Genomic DNA, 13,371 nt, shown 5'->3' with positions numbered 1-13,371 from the left:
CACAACAGTCCATGAAGGATGTCTTATGTTGCTCATGTTATCAATACATTCGAAATGAGCACCAGGAAATACCCCAAACAGCAAGCCCTAGAGTAAAAAAACAAGTTGGCTTTAATTGGTCATTCAATTGTTGTGATGCTTAAGAAAGCATCTCAGAGATGTGCGGCTTCGTCTAACACTCCGTTATTCCATCAGATTGAACGATTCCCTTGAAATTGACTTCGTTGAATCTATGGCCTGACTTTGACCTGCCTCAGGTCGGCGACCTGATGAAATAATCCAATTTTTAATTTTGCACGATCCACTATTCAATGGTCTACAGCTATGCACCATTTGACGTGGCTACGCCGCGCCGTTTGGAAACCATCCCGGAAAAACCCTCAGGGTGTCAATTTGACCCCCATCCGAGTGCGCTTAACAAAGCGAAACTATTGGGTCGCCCAGCCTAAACAGTGCATAAACAAGAGGAGATGAAAAATGACCAAACTGTGAGCGCAATGTATCGACGGCCCCGGAGCTATTAATCCGTTTTTGGTGCTACTGCTTATTAATTAACCCATGCCTGGCTCGCAGCCCTAGTTTTCCTTTACCATTTTAACTTCCAATAAAATGTCAAAGAAAGCTACCAGATCAATACTGTTACGTAGATGGCGCTATCAAGACAAGCGAAACAGACGCTATAACTACAGCATATGCCCTACTCCAAGAGCGTGGGTCGGCTGTTCTGGTATTTCCTCGTAATGTGAACAGCCCTTCCGGTTGTTGAGTCAGGCTTGACGTGACAACTCACGTAGCCACGCTGCGGAGTTGAGGAAAACCACAGGTATCTATTGTCAGTGTGTTTCCTGAGGAATGTCTGTCCGTGCTTGTGGTCAACGCCAAGGTACAAACCGTGGACTTGCATGCCATTAGAGATGTAATATCAATCTCCCTCTCTATGCCCTGCGAAAAAATCTGATCTGGTGTACCAGCATGGGTGTAACCACTGGAGGTGGGAGATACATGCTCCCCCCATTTTCCCTAACTGCATTCCAATTTTACCTGCACAATGTGTGTTCTCCATGAATGCCTTTGAGTATTGGTGAACCCCTGTACAATGCAGTGTGCATAACAAGCAATAAAATAAATGTATGTATTCCCATGGAAAATAAATGCTGAAAGGTCAGGTCACTTGTGTATTTCAGTTTTGCCCCTCAATCTCAGAGAAATGATGATGGCACATCTGGCTGGAAGGTATTCCAGTGCTGTTTTTGTAGGCAACCCTAGTCACCACTTACCATGATATAGGTTTTGCCCTTGGTGGTCATCTTATTGCCAGTCATGGAAGTAAACATAGCAGTCAGCAATAAATATGTTATAAAACTTAGCACTGCCCTTACATGTTTTGCAACATTGTTGGCACAGGTATCATGTTTTTTATGCTGTCATGCCAGAATTCTTAACAATATAAGTAACAGTATGAATGTCAAAATATAATTTAGCACTATCAGAATAATCAATGATAATGCATTTGTGAACAAAACTTTCATGTGCAAAAAGCTCAACCCACACCAATAGTAGGATATTTGACATTCCCTAAAGTCCAGGTTGTGATGCCAACAACTGATGTGGGCAAAAGTGAAGCTGTATTCAGCCAGTGCATTGCAACATATTTATTCATAAGATATCAGCTGCTGTGAGCAGTTTCTTTTAGCAAATAAATACTGCCAAAATGTAACAAAAAGATGCAGGATTAGACAGATACACATCAGAAAAGGCTTGATATTAATATTTTGTGGGTTGAAAATAGTACTGTATGTAGAGCAACTATGTGTGTGTACTGTATGCATACTAGCTTGTGAAGATATCAGAATGTGCATGATTAACTTGGAGGTGTGGAACTAGAAGATGTAGGTTGGTAAAAACCAATAAGATCCAATGGGATGTCAGGCCTTCTGATCATGTGCTTATATGTGTACTGAAGTATGTTAAGTCCCTTTAATGAGTTTTTTTATGCAATTGCAGCTGTTCTGCAATGTTCTGTGAATTCCAATGGCATTAAATGTGGATTGTTGTGTATTTTAGGCAACTGAAAGATGGAACCAGAAGATGTCACAGAGGAACCAGCCAGTGAGCCTGGTGCAGTTAGCAAGCTATGCACTAGCATTGGGCAGGTAATCAACTATAATGACTTGGCACTCTGATTTGAGGCTATGCACATATAAAATTATGTATTTTTTCAAAGAATGTTGGCCCCTTCCCATTGTGGCATGCTGTAATGCTGCCTTTACACTCCCATAAGTAAGCATGACAGTTGCCTGATCTGATTTTGCTTTTCTTTTTTTAATGCTTGCAATACCATTTTTAGTTTTTGTGTTCTGATGCCTTTAAAAAGTGTGGGTAGTGCATATAGATCAGTGCGCTTAAAATGCTGACATAGCTCATGGAGACTCATCTTTTGAGTTGCCAAGAATATCAGCTATGGCCCTTGAAATTGTATGTTTTCCCTTCCAGCCTACTTGAAGCATGGGAAAGGGCAGAGTATGAACTAAGCAATGTGATGTTATATTCACTGCTAAATTCAATAATGTCATGCTTGTGTATGGAACTGCCTAACCCTGATGTTTTCAAAGGAAATCAGGCCAGGGCACCTAAATTGATCTAAAAGTCATGCACCTCTCCCTTTGAGCTCAGGTCACTATTGTATTTCAAATTTCCATGTGAAGTGTGCCAAAAGTCATATTAGGCTTTGGCACATAAGGTGTTTTCATGGCAATGACATGTCAATCTGTTTAACAGCGATATCAGAAGGTCTTGGATGATGCAACGCCTCACGTGCGACGACGATGGATCCTGGCAGGCCTCTTCAATGTTCTTTTCTTGGGCCGCATTGTTTACATGCAGGTGAGATGAGACTGTGCTATATGTGAGCTGGTGTTGTGGCTAAGACCCACTATTCAAACTACCAATCTCTCAAGATCGCATAATTTATTGGTCTGTCGTCGCCTCCAGTGGCGTTTTGCGCACGCCACGTTTTAGCCAGCTGCTCCTCCGGCCAGCTTCAGGTGTTGTCGGTTCTAATGGGGACCGGAATATGTTCGGTTAAAAGTCATGCATACATCACAATCTCGAAAGTGTTCGGTGACAGTAATGTTAAAAGGCTTAGATGTGCTGCTATACTGTATTTTTGTTGGTACAAAGGCAATTAAGCAAAAAGATAGGTAGTCCTTTTTCGGATATCCCAGTTTGCCTTTGACGAGGTATTTATGGTTGGATGTTTTTGGTATAGTTTGAACACACTTCTGAGCATAGTTACCTGGCCGTTGCAATGTTTAAATACAGTGTTCCCCAACCCTTAAATGCCACCTAATTTAATTTATGCCAAAACGGCGAAATTTCCTTTTCGGGCTCCACTTACCATCAGCTGACAATTTATAACGCATTATTTTTCGTTTCAGGGCTGGTATGTTGTAACGTACGCCCTGGCGATATATCATCTTAATCTTCTTATAGCATTCCTGACTCCGAAAATCGATCCAAGCTTAGAAATGTCATATGACGGTAAGTCGTGTTCTCATGATGTGCCCTCAGGCGACCCTTCCCATCGACAGCGACGAGGCGCGTGCTCTCAGTAATCCATCGGCTGTGGAGTCGAGGGGACAGGCCTGCGACGCACGCGCTAACGGCCTGTACAAAGTCGAGTTTTATCAGTGTACGTGATTGGGGGTGGGGGTTGAGTTGAGCCGGCGTGGCGCCGTCATTTTCGGGGGAAATTGAGACGTGGCGCTGTGGCCACCCGCTAAACCTTTTTCCCGATCGGAATATCCAGTTCGCCAACGGACTGCTGATCTGGTGTTTGTGGTGTAGGGTACTTGTGCGGTGTGTTTGTGCTTGTGGGGTGCTTGTATCAAGGTCTCCCATTAGTGTTTTAAGTTAGTCGACTACCCCTTGAAGCAATTTACGCATTGCGCATCCAGGTAGTCTAGTATATATTTATACATCGAGGACATGACATATCAAAGACAAATATATTTCATCTGGTTGGCTCTCATGCAAACGAAAGCTGTATTTAGGGCAAATACAGCTGTGAAACTGACAACTTAAACCTACGTGCAAATGGCGTGAGAATGAGGAGGGCACCAATAACAAACATCAAATGGCGTGAGAATGAGCAGGGCACAAATGACAAGCATCAAATAGCGTGAGAATGAGCAGGACGCCAATAACAAACATCATATGCGTCACGTGCGGGCAGGAGGGTAGGAAAGGAGTCCAACTGCACCAATTTTCGCATCACCAGCAGTGCCATTTTCGGACATTCTTGGCTGAATAGGTTTATGTGTGGGTGCGGGGGCGGTGGCCGGCGCGATAAGCGCAAGACTGAAGACTGCTGAAGCATCCATGCTGAGCGTGCTCTGTAAGCTCCCGGGGCGTTTTGGTCGGCTGTTTGCCTGACTTTGGGTACATTGTTGCTATTGATAAACCCGAATGGGATTATACAAGTGCTCATTTCTTAGTCGGTAAACCACCAAGTTGTATTTCCCAGCTGGGGTTCACTACTCCTACATAAAGTAGTTAAATTGTCGAAAGCTATTTTCTCTACTCAGTGAATGTGGTACTGTGATCAGTCATTTCTGTCAGGACATTTTAATTTGCATGCACTCAGTGAGGCATGCCATTGTTCATTGCTTTGTCCAGCAACCAGCTGACCTTAAGTTTTTGTTTTTTTTAGCGGGGGATCCATCGTATCACGTGCGGTGGTATAAATGGTGCGAGTGGCAGTGGCAGTATCGAGCAACGCGACTTAAAGTAGGTGGTAGGCGGATCATTTTCGGTTGGACAAAACTGAGACTCGGGTTGTTATTATGGGAACTACAAATAATCAACAGTTTAATGACGTATAGTAGTGCCAAAACAGGTCAACCGTTTAAAGACGACGTTTTTTTGACGACATGGGTATTTTTTGCTCTGCAAAAAACGCGTGATTTATACCTGTGCTAGTTCGTAAAGTGTTTTACTTTCGGAATAAAAAGAAACTCACCGAAGATGTTCTTTAAATACTATTTTTCACTACACTGCACTATTTTTGTCTTTTCTGTCTGTCTGCACTATTTTCCTCCTGTTGTGATTGTGGTGTGATTGTGCGGGGTGTGCGCCCGCGCCCTCGCTGTCTTCCGAGCTCTGTATCTGACTGGATGCCTGGGGGCGTCACGTGACCGCGGGTCTCCCGATTCGCCGGGAGTCGGGGGCCGGCCGCTGGGGCGGTGGCAGGAGGGACCCGACGCTCGCAGATGCGAGTCGGTTTTTGGGCGAGTCCGGGCGGATACACGCTACGTTCACCTACAAGATATTTCGGCGATCACGCCTTAACCGCCGCGGCCTGTGGCGACGCTGTGACAACGGCTGCTGCGAGTGTCCCGGCGCCAGTGATGTCGACTACTGCGGCCGGAGTTGACAGAGGGGTCGCGGTGACTGGTGGAAGCCCATTCGACGCGCGACTCATTCCCGTTTACGATGGCACGGCCGACGTCGTAGAGTGGTTCACGAGGGCGGCCGTGCTCTGCCGTCATTGTGGAGCAGACTTGCCCAGCATTCTGCCGGGGCGACTCGCGGGTGGCGCGTTTGCCGTCTGGCTGCAGATGCCGGAGGAGGCGCGTGCGTCGAGTGACGCCGTGCGTGACGCTCTCTATGACGCCTTTGCGATGGATCGGTTTGCCGCGTACGACGCATACACCAGCCAACGGCTGCTGCCTGGTGAGTCGCCTGACGTGTTGACTGACGGACCTACGGCGTCTCGCAGCTCTGTGCGGTGGGGCTCCGGAAAACGTGCTCACGTGCGCTTTTGTCGCCGGCCTGCCCGACGAGGTGCGGAAGACTGCGCTGGATCCCAAGCGGAGGCTTTGAGTCTGGCAAGCATCCTGGTGTGAGTCCGGGCAGTGCTGAGCGACGAACGTGCCGGTGCGGCAGCAGCAGCGGCTGGAGCGCACGAAGAACGAGGGACCCACGGGCGCAACCGGCAAGGCGACCCTTCCGGAAGTGGTGGACCTGCGGACAGGCGGGTCACCTGGCAGCGGCGTGCCCAAATGGGCAGGGGCTGCGTTAGCGCTAGCGCAGTCCCCCGAGCAGTCGCGCGCGCTCCGCCAGTCGTGGCACTGGCGGACCAGCTCACTGGAATGTGGCGTGGAAGTGGGCGCACGGACGTTGTCCCGAATGTCTGCGGAACACCGTGAGTGAGTACGCTGTGCCGGCTGAAGCACGAGAGGCCTACGAGCGCGAGTTGGCTGAGTGGGTGGCGAACGGATGGCTCCGGCCCTATGACGAGCAAGAGGACGGGCCCGCTCGGGGCCTGATTCCCTTGATGGCAGTTCAACAGCCGCACAAGGGAAAGATCAGGCCGGTGTTGGACTACCCCGAACTCAACCGGCATGTGACCGCGCACACCGCGGATGCCGACGTGTGCGCCGAGCAGTTGCGCCGCTGGCGCCAACATGGTGCCCGGTTGGCCACGGTCGACCTGTGAAAAGCGTACTTGCAGCTGCGTCTGGAGCACCGGCTGTGGCCGTATCAGACGGTGCAGGTCAAGAGCTGCACCTACAGCCTCACGCGGCTCGGATTCGGCCTCAACGTGGCGCCGTTGATTATGGAGGCCGTTGTTCAGGCGGCGCTGCGTTGGAACGAGGCGATCAGCCGGGGAGTGCTCGCCTATGTGGACGACCTGCTCGTCGACGAGGACGTGGTCAGCGCCGACAAGGTGGTGGAGCACTTTGCGAGGTACGGGCTGGCCTTCAAGTCGCCGGAGCGCGTCGCGGACGGAGCGCGAATGCTTGACCTTCGAGTCGAGACTCGGGATGATGGGCTGCCATGGTGTCGAGACAATGAGGTGCCTCCACCGCGGACCGAGCTCACCCGGCGTGCAGTGTTTGCGTGGTGCGGGCAGTTGGTGGCGCACCTCCCAGTGGCGAGATGGTTGCGACCAGCAGCTGCCGGCTAAAGAGGCGAGTGAACGGCCTGACGATCGAGTGGGACGACCCGGTGTCGGATGATGCGTTGCGCGCGCATATCCAGGAAGTCACAACGCGGGTGAGGGCAGCTGACCCTGCTCGTGGGCCGTGGCGAATGGTCGGCCGGGAGCTCGTGGTGTGGACTGACGCGAGCGCCATCGCGAACGGGGTAGTCCTGGAGGATACGGAGGGCGGCGTTCTCGAGGATGCCGCGTGGCTCCGGCCAGAGTCCAAGGCGGCGGACCACATCAACATGGCCGAGTTGGACGCGGCGATGAGTGGCGTGAACATGGCCCTGGCATGGGGCGTTAAGCGCTTCAGCTTACGCACGGACTCGGCAACAGTGTTCAAGTGTTTGAGTGACGCCTTGAGCGGACGCTCTCGTCTCAGAACAAAGGCGCGGGGGAGATACTGATCAGACGCAGAATTGGCCTCATGCGACAGTTGGTCGACGAGTTCCATCTCTCTGTGATCGTCCAGCTGGTGGGGTCACAAGACAATCCTGCCGACGCGCTCACACGAGTTCCCCAGACCTGGCCGCAAGCAGAGCTTCGAAATGCGACTTCAGCCGCAGCAGCCGCCGCGCCAAAATGTTTCCCAGCACCCCCGCGAGATGCGGCTTCGGTCTCCGCGACTATCGGACCGGAAGAAGTCGCGGCGCCCCCGGCGGACTAAGAAGCCGCTCACCAACCCACGGCAAGCGACGTTCGTGCCCGGATTAAGCATACACGAATGGACGGGCCACCAGGGGATCCGCCGGTCCCTGTGGTACACCAGACGGGACCTCGGCGGACACGTCGCACGGGCCGACGTGCGAGCCGTCGTCAGCCAGTGCGATGTGTGCCGTTCGATTGACCCGGCGCCGACCCGCTGGCTGTCCGGCTCACTCGGCGTCCCGACAACATGGACCCGACTCGCGGTCGACGTGACCCATTGCCAAGGCCGCCTCTACCTCACGATCGTAGACTGCTGACCGTCCCGGTACAGCATTTGGAGCGCACTGCGACGGTCTGACGCGGCAGAAGTGACGGATCATCTGCATCAAGTGTTCCTAGAACGCGGCGCGCCGGCTGAGCTTCTGCTGGACAATACCACTGAATTCCGGAGCCGGCGAATGGCTGCATTCGCCGCGAAGTGGGGGGTTCGGCTGCGGTTTCGCGCGGCACACGAGGCCGGCGGCAACGGAACCGTGTAGCGCCACCACCGAACTATAAAGATGATGGTCGCCCGCCAACGGCGCTCCGTCAGTGAAGCGGTGCATCGGTACAATGCGACTCCGCGGGACAGTGCCAACTCGCTGAGCCTGCCGATGGCGGCAGGTATTCCGCGCAGCCCGTGCCGACCTGCCGACCGATCAGCGCGCTGCCGAGCCCGCACCGCCGCTGATGCAGGAACCCGTCTCATCATCGTTTTGCGTCGGCGATGCGGTGTGGATGTGGCGCCGGAGGCCCGCCACGCGGTGCACCGATGTGTCGCGCCAGGGCGTAGTTACGCGGGTCGTATCGGACCAGGTGGTTGAGGTCGACGGCACGCCCTGGCACGTGCGGTGCCTGCGCCGGCGGAACCCGCAGAAAGGCTCAGACGGTAGCCGAATTCTCGGCGCGGGTGAGGAGTTTGGGGACGACACAGGCACGCTGCCGATGACAAAACATTGTGTCGAATCATGAGTACACGGGGGAGGGGGCGGTTCAGATCCGCCTGCCGTGCCATCAACCCCGTTGGTTGTGGACCCCGCTGAGCGCCCATCGCTATCTTGGAGCGATCGCGATGAAGTGTCAAGCGCCAGTACGAATTCTCAGTCATTGTGCTGTGATGAGCATGAATTGGATGAGTGCGTTGTGCGCAAAGATGACTCGTTCGTGTCCAGCAACGGTGCGGCGCTACCACCGCCTCGGCCGGATCCTCCACAAGGAGAGAGAGAGAGAGAGAGAGCCGCAGAACCGAGGAGGAGCGGTCGCGCTCGCCAGCAACCGGTCGAGTTGTATGGCTTCAGTGTCCCCACCGATCTCATTGACGATTACGAGTGTGTGTAGATTGGTAGAGCGGCATGATTGCTTACAATCAGATGGAGGTGTGGTGTGATTGTGCGGGGTGTGCGCCCTCACCCTCGCTATCTTCCGAGCTCTACATCTGACTGGATGCGGGGGGGGGGGGCATCACGTGACCGCGGGTCTCCCGATTCGCCGGGGGTCAAGGGTCAGCCGCTGAGGCGGCGGCGGGGACCCGACGCTCGCAGGTGCGAGTCGGTTTTTGGACGAGTCCAGGCGAATACATACTACGTTCTCTTACAGTGATATATCGGGAGTCATGGCGATTGATCTTTCCATGATTACCGAAACTATGTCGAGATTTCTTGCTTTTCTTTAAAGGTTCCAATTTGACATGCAGAGGGTGCCTTTGTTTACGTCTGGGTGACTGCACCAAGCCATAAACCGACGTCACTTATGTCAGGGTTCATACGGGGTTGGCGCTGCTCTGAAGATGAGCTGTTGCTACCTGTCTCACCGTTCCTGTGATTGACACCTCACGTGATCATCAGCTGACGTTCCTTGTGTCGTCACCCATCCGTTTAACGCTCCATCAGACGATGAGGCGACGCTGTTTTCGTCACCAATATTTGGTTTAACGCTCCACCAGACGATGAGGCGATGCTGTTTTCAACACCAGTATTTCGTTTATCGCCGTACTAGACGATGAGGCGAAGCTGTTTTCGTCACCAGTATTTCGTTTAACGCTCCACCAAACGATGAGGCGATGCTGTTTTCGTCACCAGTATTTCGTTCAGCACTTCACCAGACGATGAGGCGATGCCGTTTTCGTCACCAGTATTTCGTTTAACGCTCCACCAAACGATGGGGCGATGCTGTTTTCGTCACCGGTATTTCGTTCAGCACTTCACCAGACGATGAGGCGATGCCGTTTTCGTCGCCAGTATTTCGTTTCACGCTCCACCAAACGATGAGGCGATGCTGTTTTCGTCACCAGTATTTCGTTCAGCACTTCACCAGACGATGAGGCGATGCCGTTTTCGTCACCAGTATTCGTTTAACGCTCCACCAGACGATGAGCCGATGCTGCCGACACGCTCCAACGACGAGTTTCGGCCGTTCGAGCGGCGTCTGCCCGAGTTCAAGTTCTGGCACAGCGTCATGAAGGCGACCACCATCGCCTACTGCTGCACCCTCTTCAAGTTCTTCAACATCCCTGTGTTTTGGCCCATCCTCGTTATGTACTTCATAACGCTATTCTGCATCACCATGAAGCGCCAGATCAGGGTAAGGGCATTATGTTTGTCGCGTGCAGGATGTTTGACAGCTCATGTGGGCTTTCTAGATGCAGCCCATCAAGACGGCCAACGTCACAGAAATAACCTAGAGTAGCAGGGTTAAGTTTGAAACCAGGGCAGCGCACTGGTACAGTACATCAACCCGCTCAGCTCCGTCCGATTATTTCCATTATGAAAATCAAACGTTGTGTTGTTCGTATCGATACGTTTTTTCTTGAATGCCAGTCAAATAGGCTCCTTTTGTTTGTATTTCTGTCCTTTTTTGTGAAATGTGTCGGTTATGTAGAGAAACAAGTGTTTCCAACATAGATAAATTTTGTATTTGGATGTTCATCCTGTAATTGGAAGCTGTTTAGACCTAAATGTTGTTTCTGGCGAGGCTGGGGGCCAAGTGAGTCGCAATTTATCTATGGAAACATTAAGCTTTAGCAGTCCAGTCCGACCGTCACACTTCCTAAAAGTGTGACGTGTCCTAAGTTTTCCAACATCCGCACTACCACTTGCCATAGTATCATGAAGTGCTTAGCAACACGAAGCGCAATTCGTTAAAAACAATTATGCTGTGTAAATTGTTGGACACTTTTGTTTTGTCAGGCAGGGTTGTGAGATCAAGATCTGCAGATATGGGTACCGAGTGCCATATATTGCAAAGCACCACTTTTTCTAGCCGTCACCCAAGGTCAGGCGATCAGGGGTGCTTTAGCCGCGGCTAGGGGCAACAGAATCTGACGTTAACGCCGCATAAACTAAAAGTGAACGAGTCGTCGAACTTCAATCTAACAAGCAGTGAAACAAAAAACAAAAACGAGCGAAAGAAGTAAAAAAACTTTTTACATGTTAGCTAAAGCAGCAGCCTTTGAAAGGAGACAGGAAGTAGTTATAGCTAAAGGTTACGTTTGGCTACCCACCAGCCCATTTCCGACGTCAAATTGCTATGATTAGGGCTAATCAGGTCGTTACGTACATACAGGTGCACGTGCTCAAAACACGCACAAACTATGGATTCGCCCGATTTTGGTCGCTTGCGATGATTGAGATCAGATCCCAGCGGTTTGGCCAGATGGAGGCCTGAAAGGCGGGTGTACCCACACTATAGCCCGTGGACGGATCTAAAAACGGTTCGACGTATAGCTGCTCAAGAGATGATTGGTGGTGGGCCTGAGAGCGGCCCGTGCCACCGGGTCCAAAACCGACCTCGAATACAAGGCTTACATCGAGAGATCGAGCCGTGGAAACTGTACATGTGTCAAATCCTGTTCTTTGTGGCCCACACGCACTTATTTTTTCGCGTTTGTGTGATGCTTTACAGCGTAAACCGTAAATTATTGTAACCATATGGATATCGTTGATTAAGATTTACAGACCTAACCGGACTCATAGCTTGACAATTTCCAAGCAGCATTTGTTGCGAAGTGACGCGCAAAACAGTGGACCTGCGCCCGCTGAAAGCCCTCTTGAAGGCGTTTTTCAATGCCTTTCTGAAATTCTTTGATATTGGTCGTCTCATTGGTACTTGTCTGGCCTCATTAGTGCAGCTGTTGTCATCAGTTACTTAATAACAAAAGACAGCGCTCCCTTATGTGATCACCTCGTTTGTTCCACGCCGCTCCAGAAATGTTACCGATTTACATGCATTTGATGTCAGCATGAGTAGTGGCGTTCTCAGAAGTCCCAAAGCTTTAGACTGCAAGTCGGCTTTGTGTTTTCTTAAGTTCAGTCAATTGGTATTTAAAGTCAGTATGGGTGTAACTGATATTAGATACTGTGATACCTATCCACATTGTATGTAATTTATCCTCATCTGTACCGTTATGGTCCTTCTCATTTGCATCCGCTCCCGTTCACACTACATGTGACGCCATTACGCCTACTTTTTACTTGCGTGCGTGTGGGCGCGCCTGTACCGACCTGAGGTATAACGACGCCCCCTCTCCGCCTGCAGCACATGCTGCGGTACAACTACCTGCCGTTCTCCTGGGGCAAGCCCAAGTACGCCAGCAACGTGGCGCCGCCGACCGACGCCGTCTGATGGTGGTCCGGGGTGACGCGGCCGCTCCGGCCCCGCCGCCGGCCAGACCGCGCCTGCGCCAGGGTCCGAACACTTCGCGCGCGGCGCGCCACAGCGACGGCAGGGCCGGGCGCGGCTGCGGTGTCGGCTGCAGTGATGGACGCACGCGCGGCTGGCGACGGCAGCGTCCCTGTGCCGCTGCTCCGGACGCGACTGGAGCCTCGCGAGCAGCCGGGCCGCGGCCTGGGAGCGGTGACGGCGTCCTGCCACGCCCCGCCGGCACCCAGACGGTCGACCCGGGTCTCCCACCAGGCCATCGGACCCACTTGTTGTCTGTTTTCACGTCGTCGGACTCGCAAGGGAGCATTGGTCGGTCCACGAGGACTGGTAACAATAACTTATATGTTTTTTACGTAGACTCGTCTGTCAGGTTGGCATTTTTTAGTTGTTAGGGAGCGTCCGCTGTGTTGCAAGAAAGTTGGACATGTTCGTAGACCACCGCAATGGCGATGATGGTGCACTGTTTGTGACACTTACCCATTTTTGCTGGATACGGCAAAATATATGAGGTTATGAAACGTCGACCTATAGAAGGGAAAGGCATGGGTCCGTCGTCCCGCACCATGTCTTCGCGCTGCTTACTTCCTAGCGTACAGACGATTAGCGGGCTGTTAAGCGAAGGGCATGAGGCTGCATAAAAGTTTTCGTAGTCAGAAAAAAAACGTTTTGTCAGATCTCATTGTCCAGATTTTTGGTATGAGTTGAATGTTTAGTTCAGTTATGACGAACGGGAAGTTCCGACTTAAACTACAACCAGTGCCGGGAAACTGGATCGCCAGTTTGGCGTTTTCCGTTAACCTTAGGTTTTGGACTAGTTTCAGTGCTGTCATGATGAAAGTGCCACCACTGGGGACCGTGCTTTGATAAAACTTAACACTACTGAGTACCATACATGCTGTGATCACCGCGACACGACTCGTGGCGAAAGAAGCACTTCAAGTTAAACAGGAGAGTACAGATTCCAACAACTTTCTGTGCACTTGACCGAAAAAAGGGTTTTCGTTGTACCCAATTTCGAACATTATTGGCTTCAGTAC

The 13,371-nt window shown here is 51.7% G+C and overlaps 1 protein-coding gene across 1 annotated transcript; it reads left to right on the top strand.

Moving 5' to 3' along the window:
• Positions 1–689: 689 nt before the first annotated feature.
• On the top strand, positions 690–12,852 carry LOC119109695 (protein RER1). The gene is made up of 6 exons (XM_037233424.1): positions 690–823; positions 2,065–2,153; positions 2,779–2,883; positions 3,438–3,540; positions 10,041–10,255; positions 12,209–12,852. Exons 2-6 carry the CDS (start codon positions 2,076–2,078, stop codon positions 12,293–12,295), a joined length of 588 nt encoding a protein of 195 aa, XP_037089319.1. The 5' UTR covers positions 690–823; positions 2,065–2,075; the 3' UTR covers positions 12,296–12,852.
• The last annotated feature ends 519 nt before the right edge of the window (positions 12,853–13,371 follow it).

This window comes from Pollicipes pollicipes, unplaced genomic scaffold (genome assembly GCF_011947565.3).
Source record: "Pollicipes pollicipes isolate AB1234 unplaced genomic scaffold, Ppol_2.1 Scaffold_7231;HRSCAF=8579_pilon_pilon_pilon, whole genome shotgun sequence".
Lineage (NCBI taxonomy): Eukaryota > Metazoa > Arthropoda > Thecostraca > Pollicipedomorpha > Pollicipedidae > Pollicipes > Pollicipes pollicipes.
The sequence above is the reverse complement of the archived record's forward strand: the minus strand, read 5'-3'. Positions and strand labels throughout refer to the sequence as shown.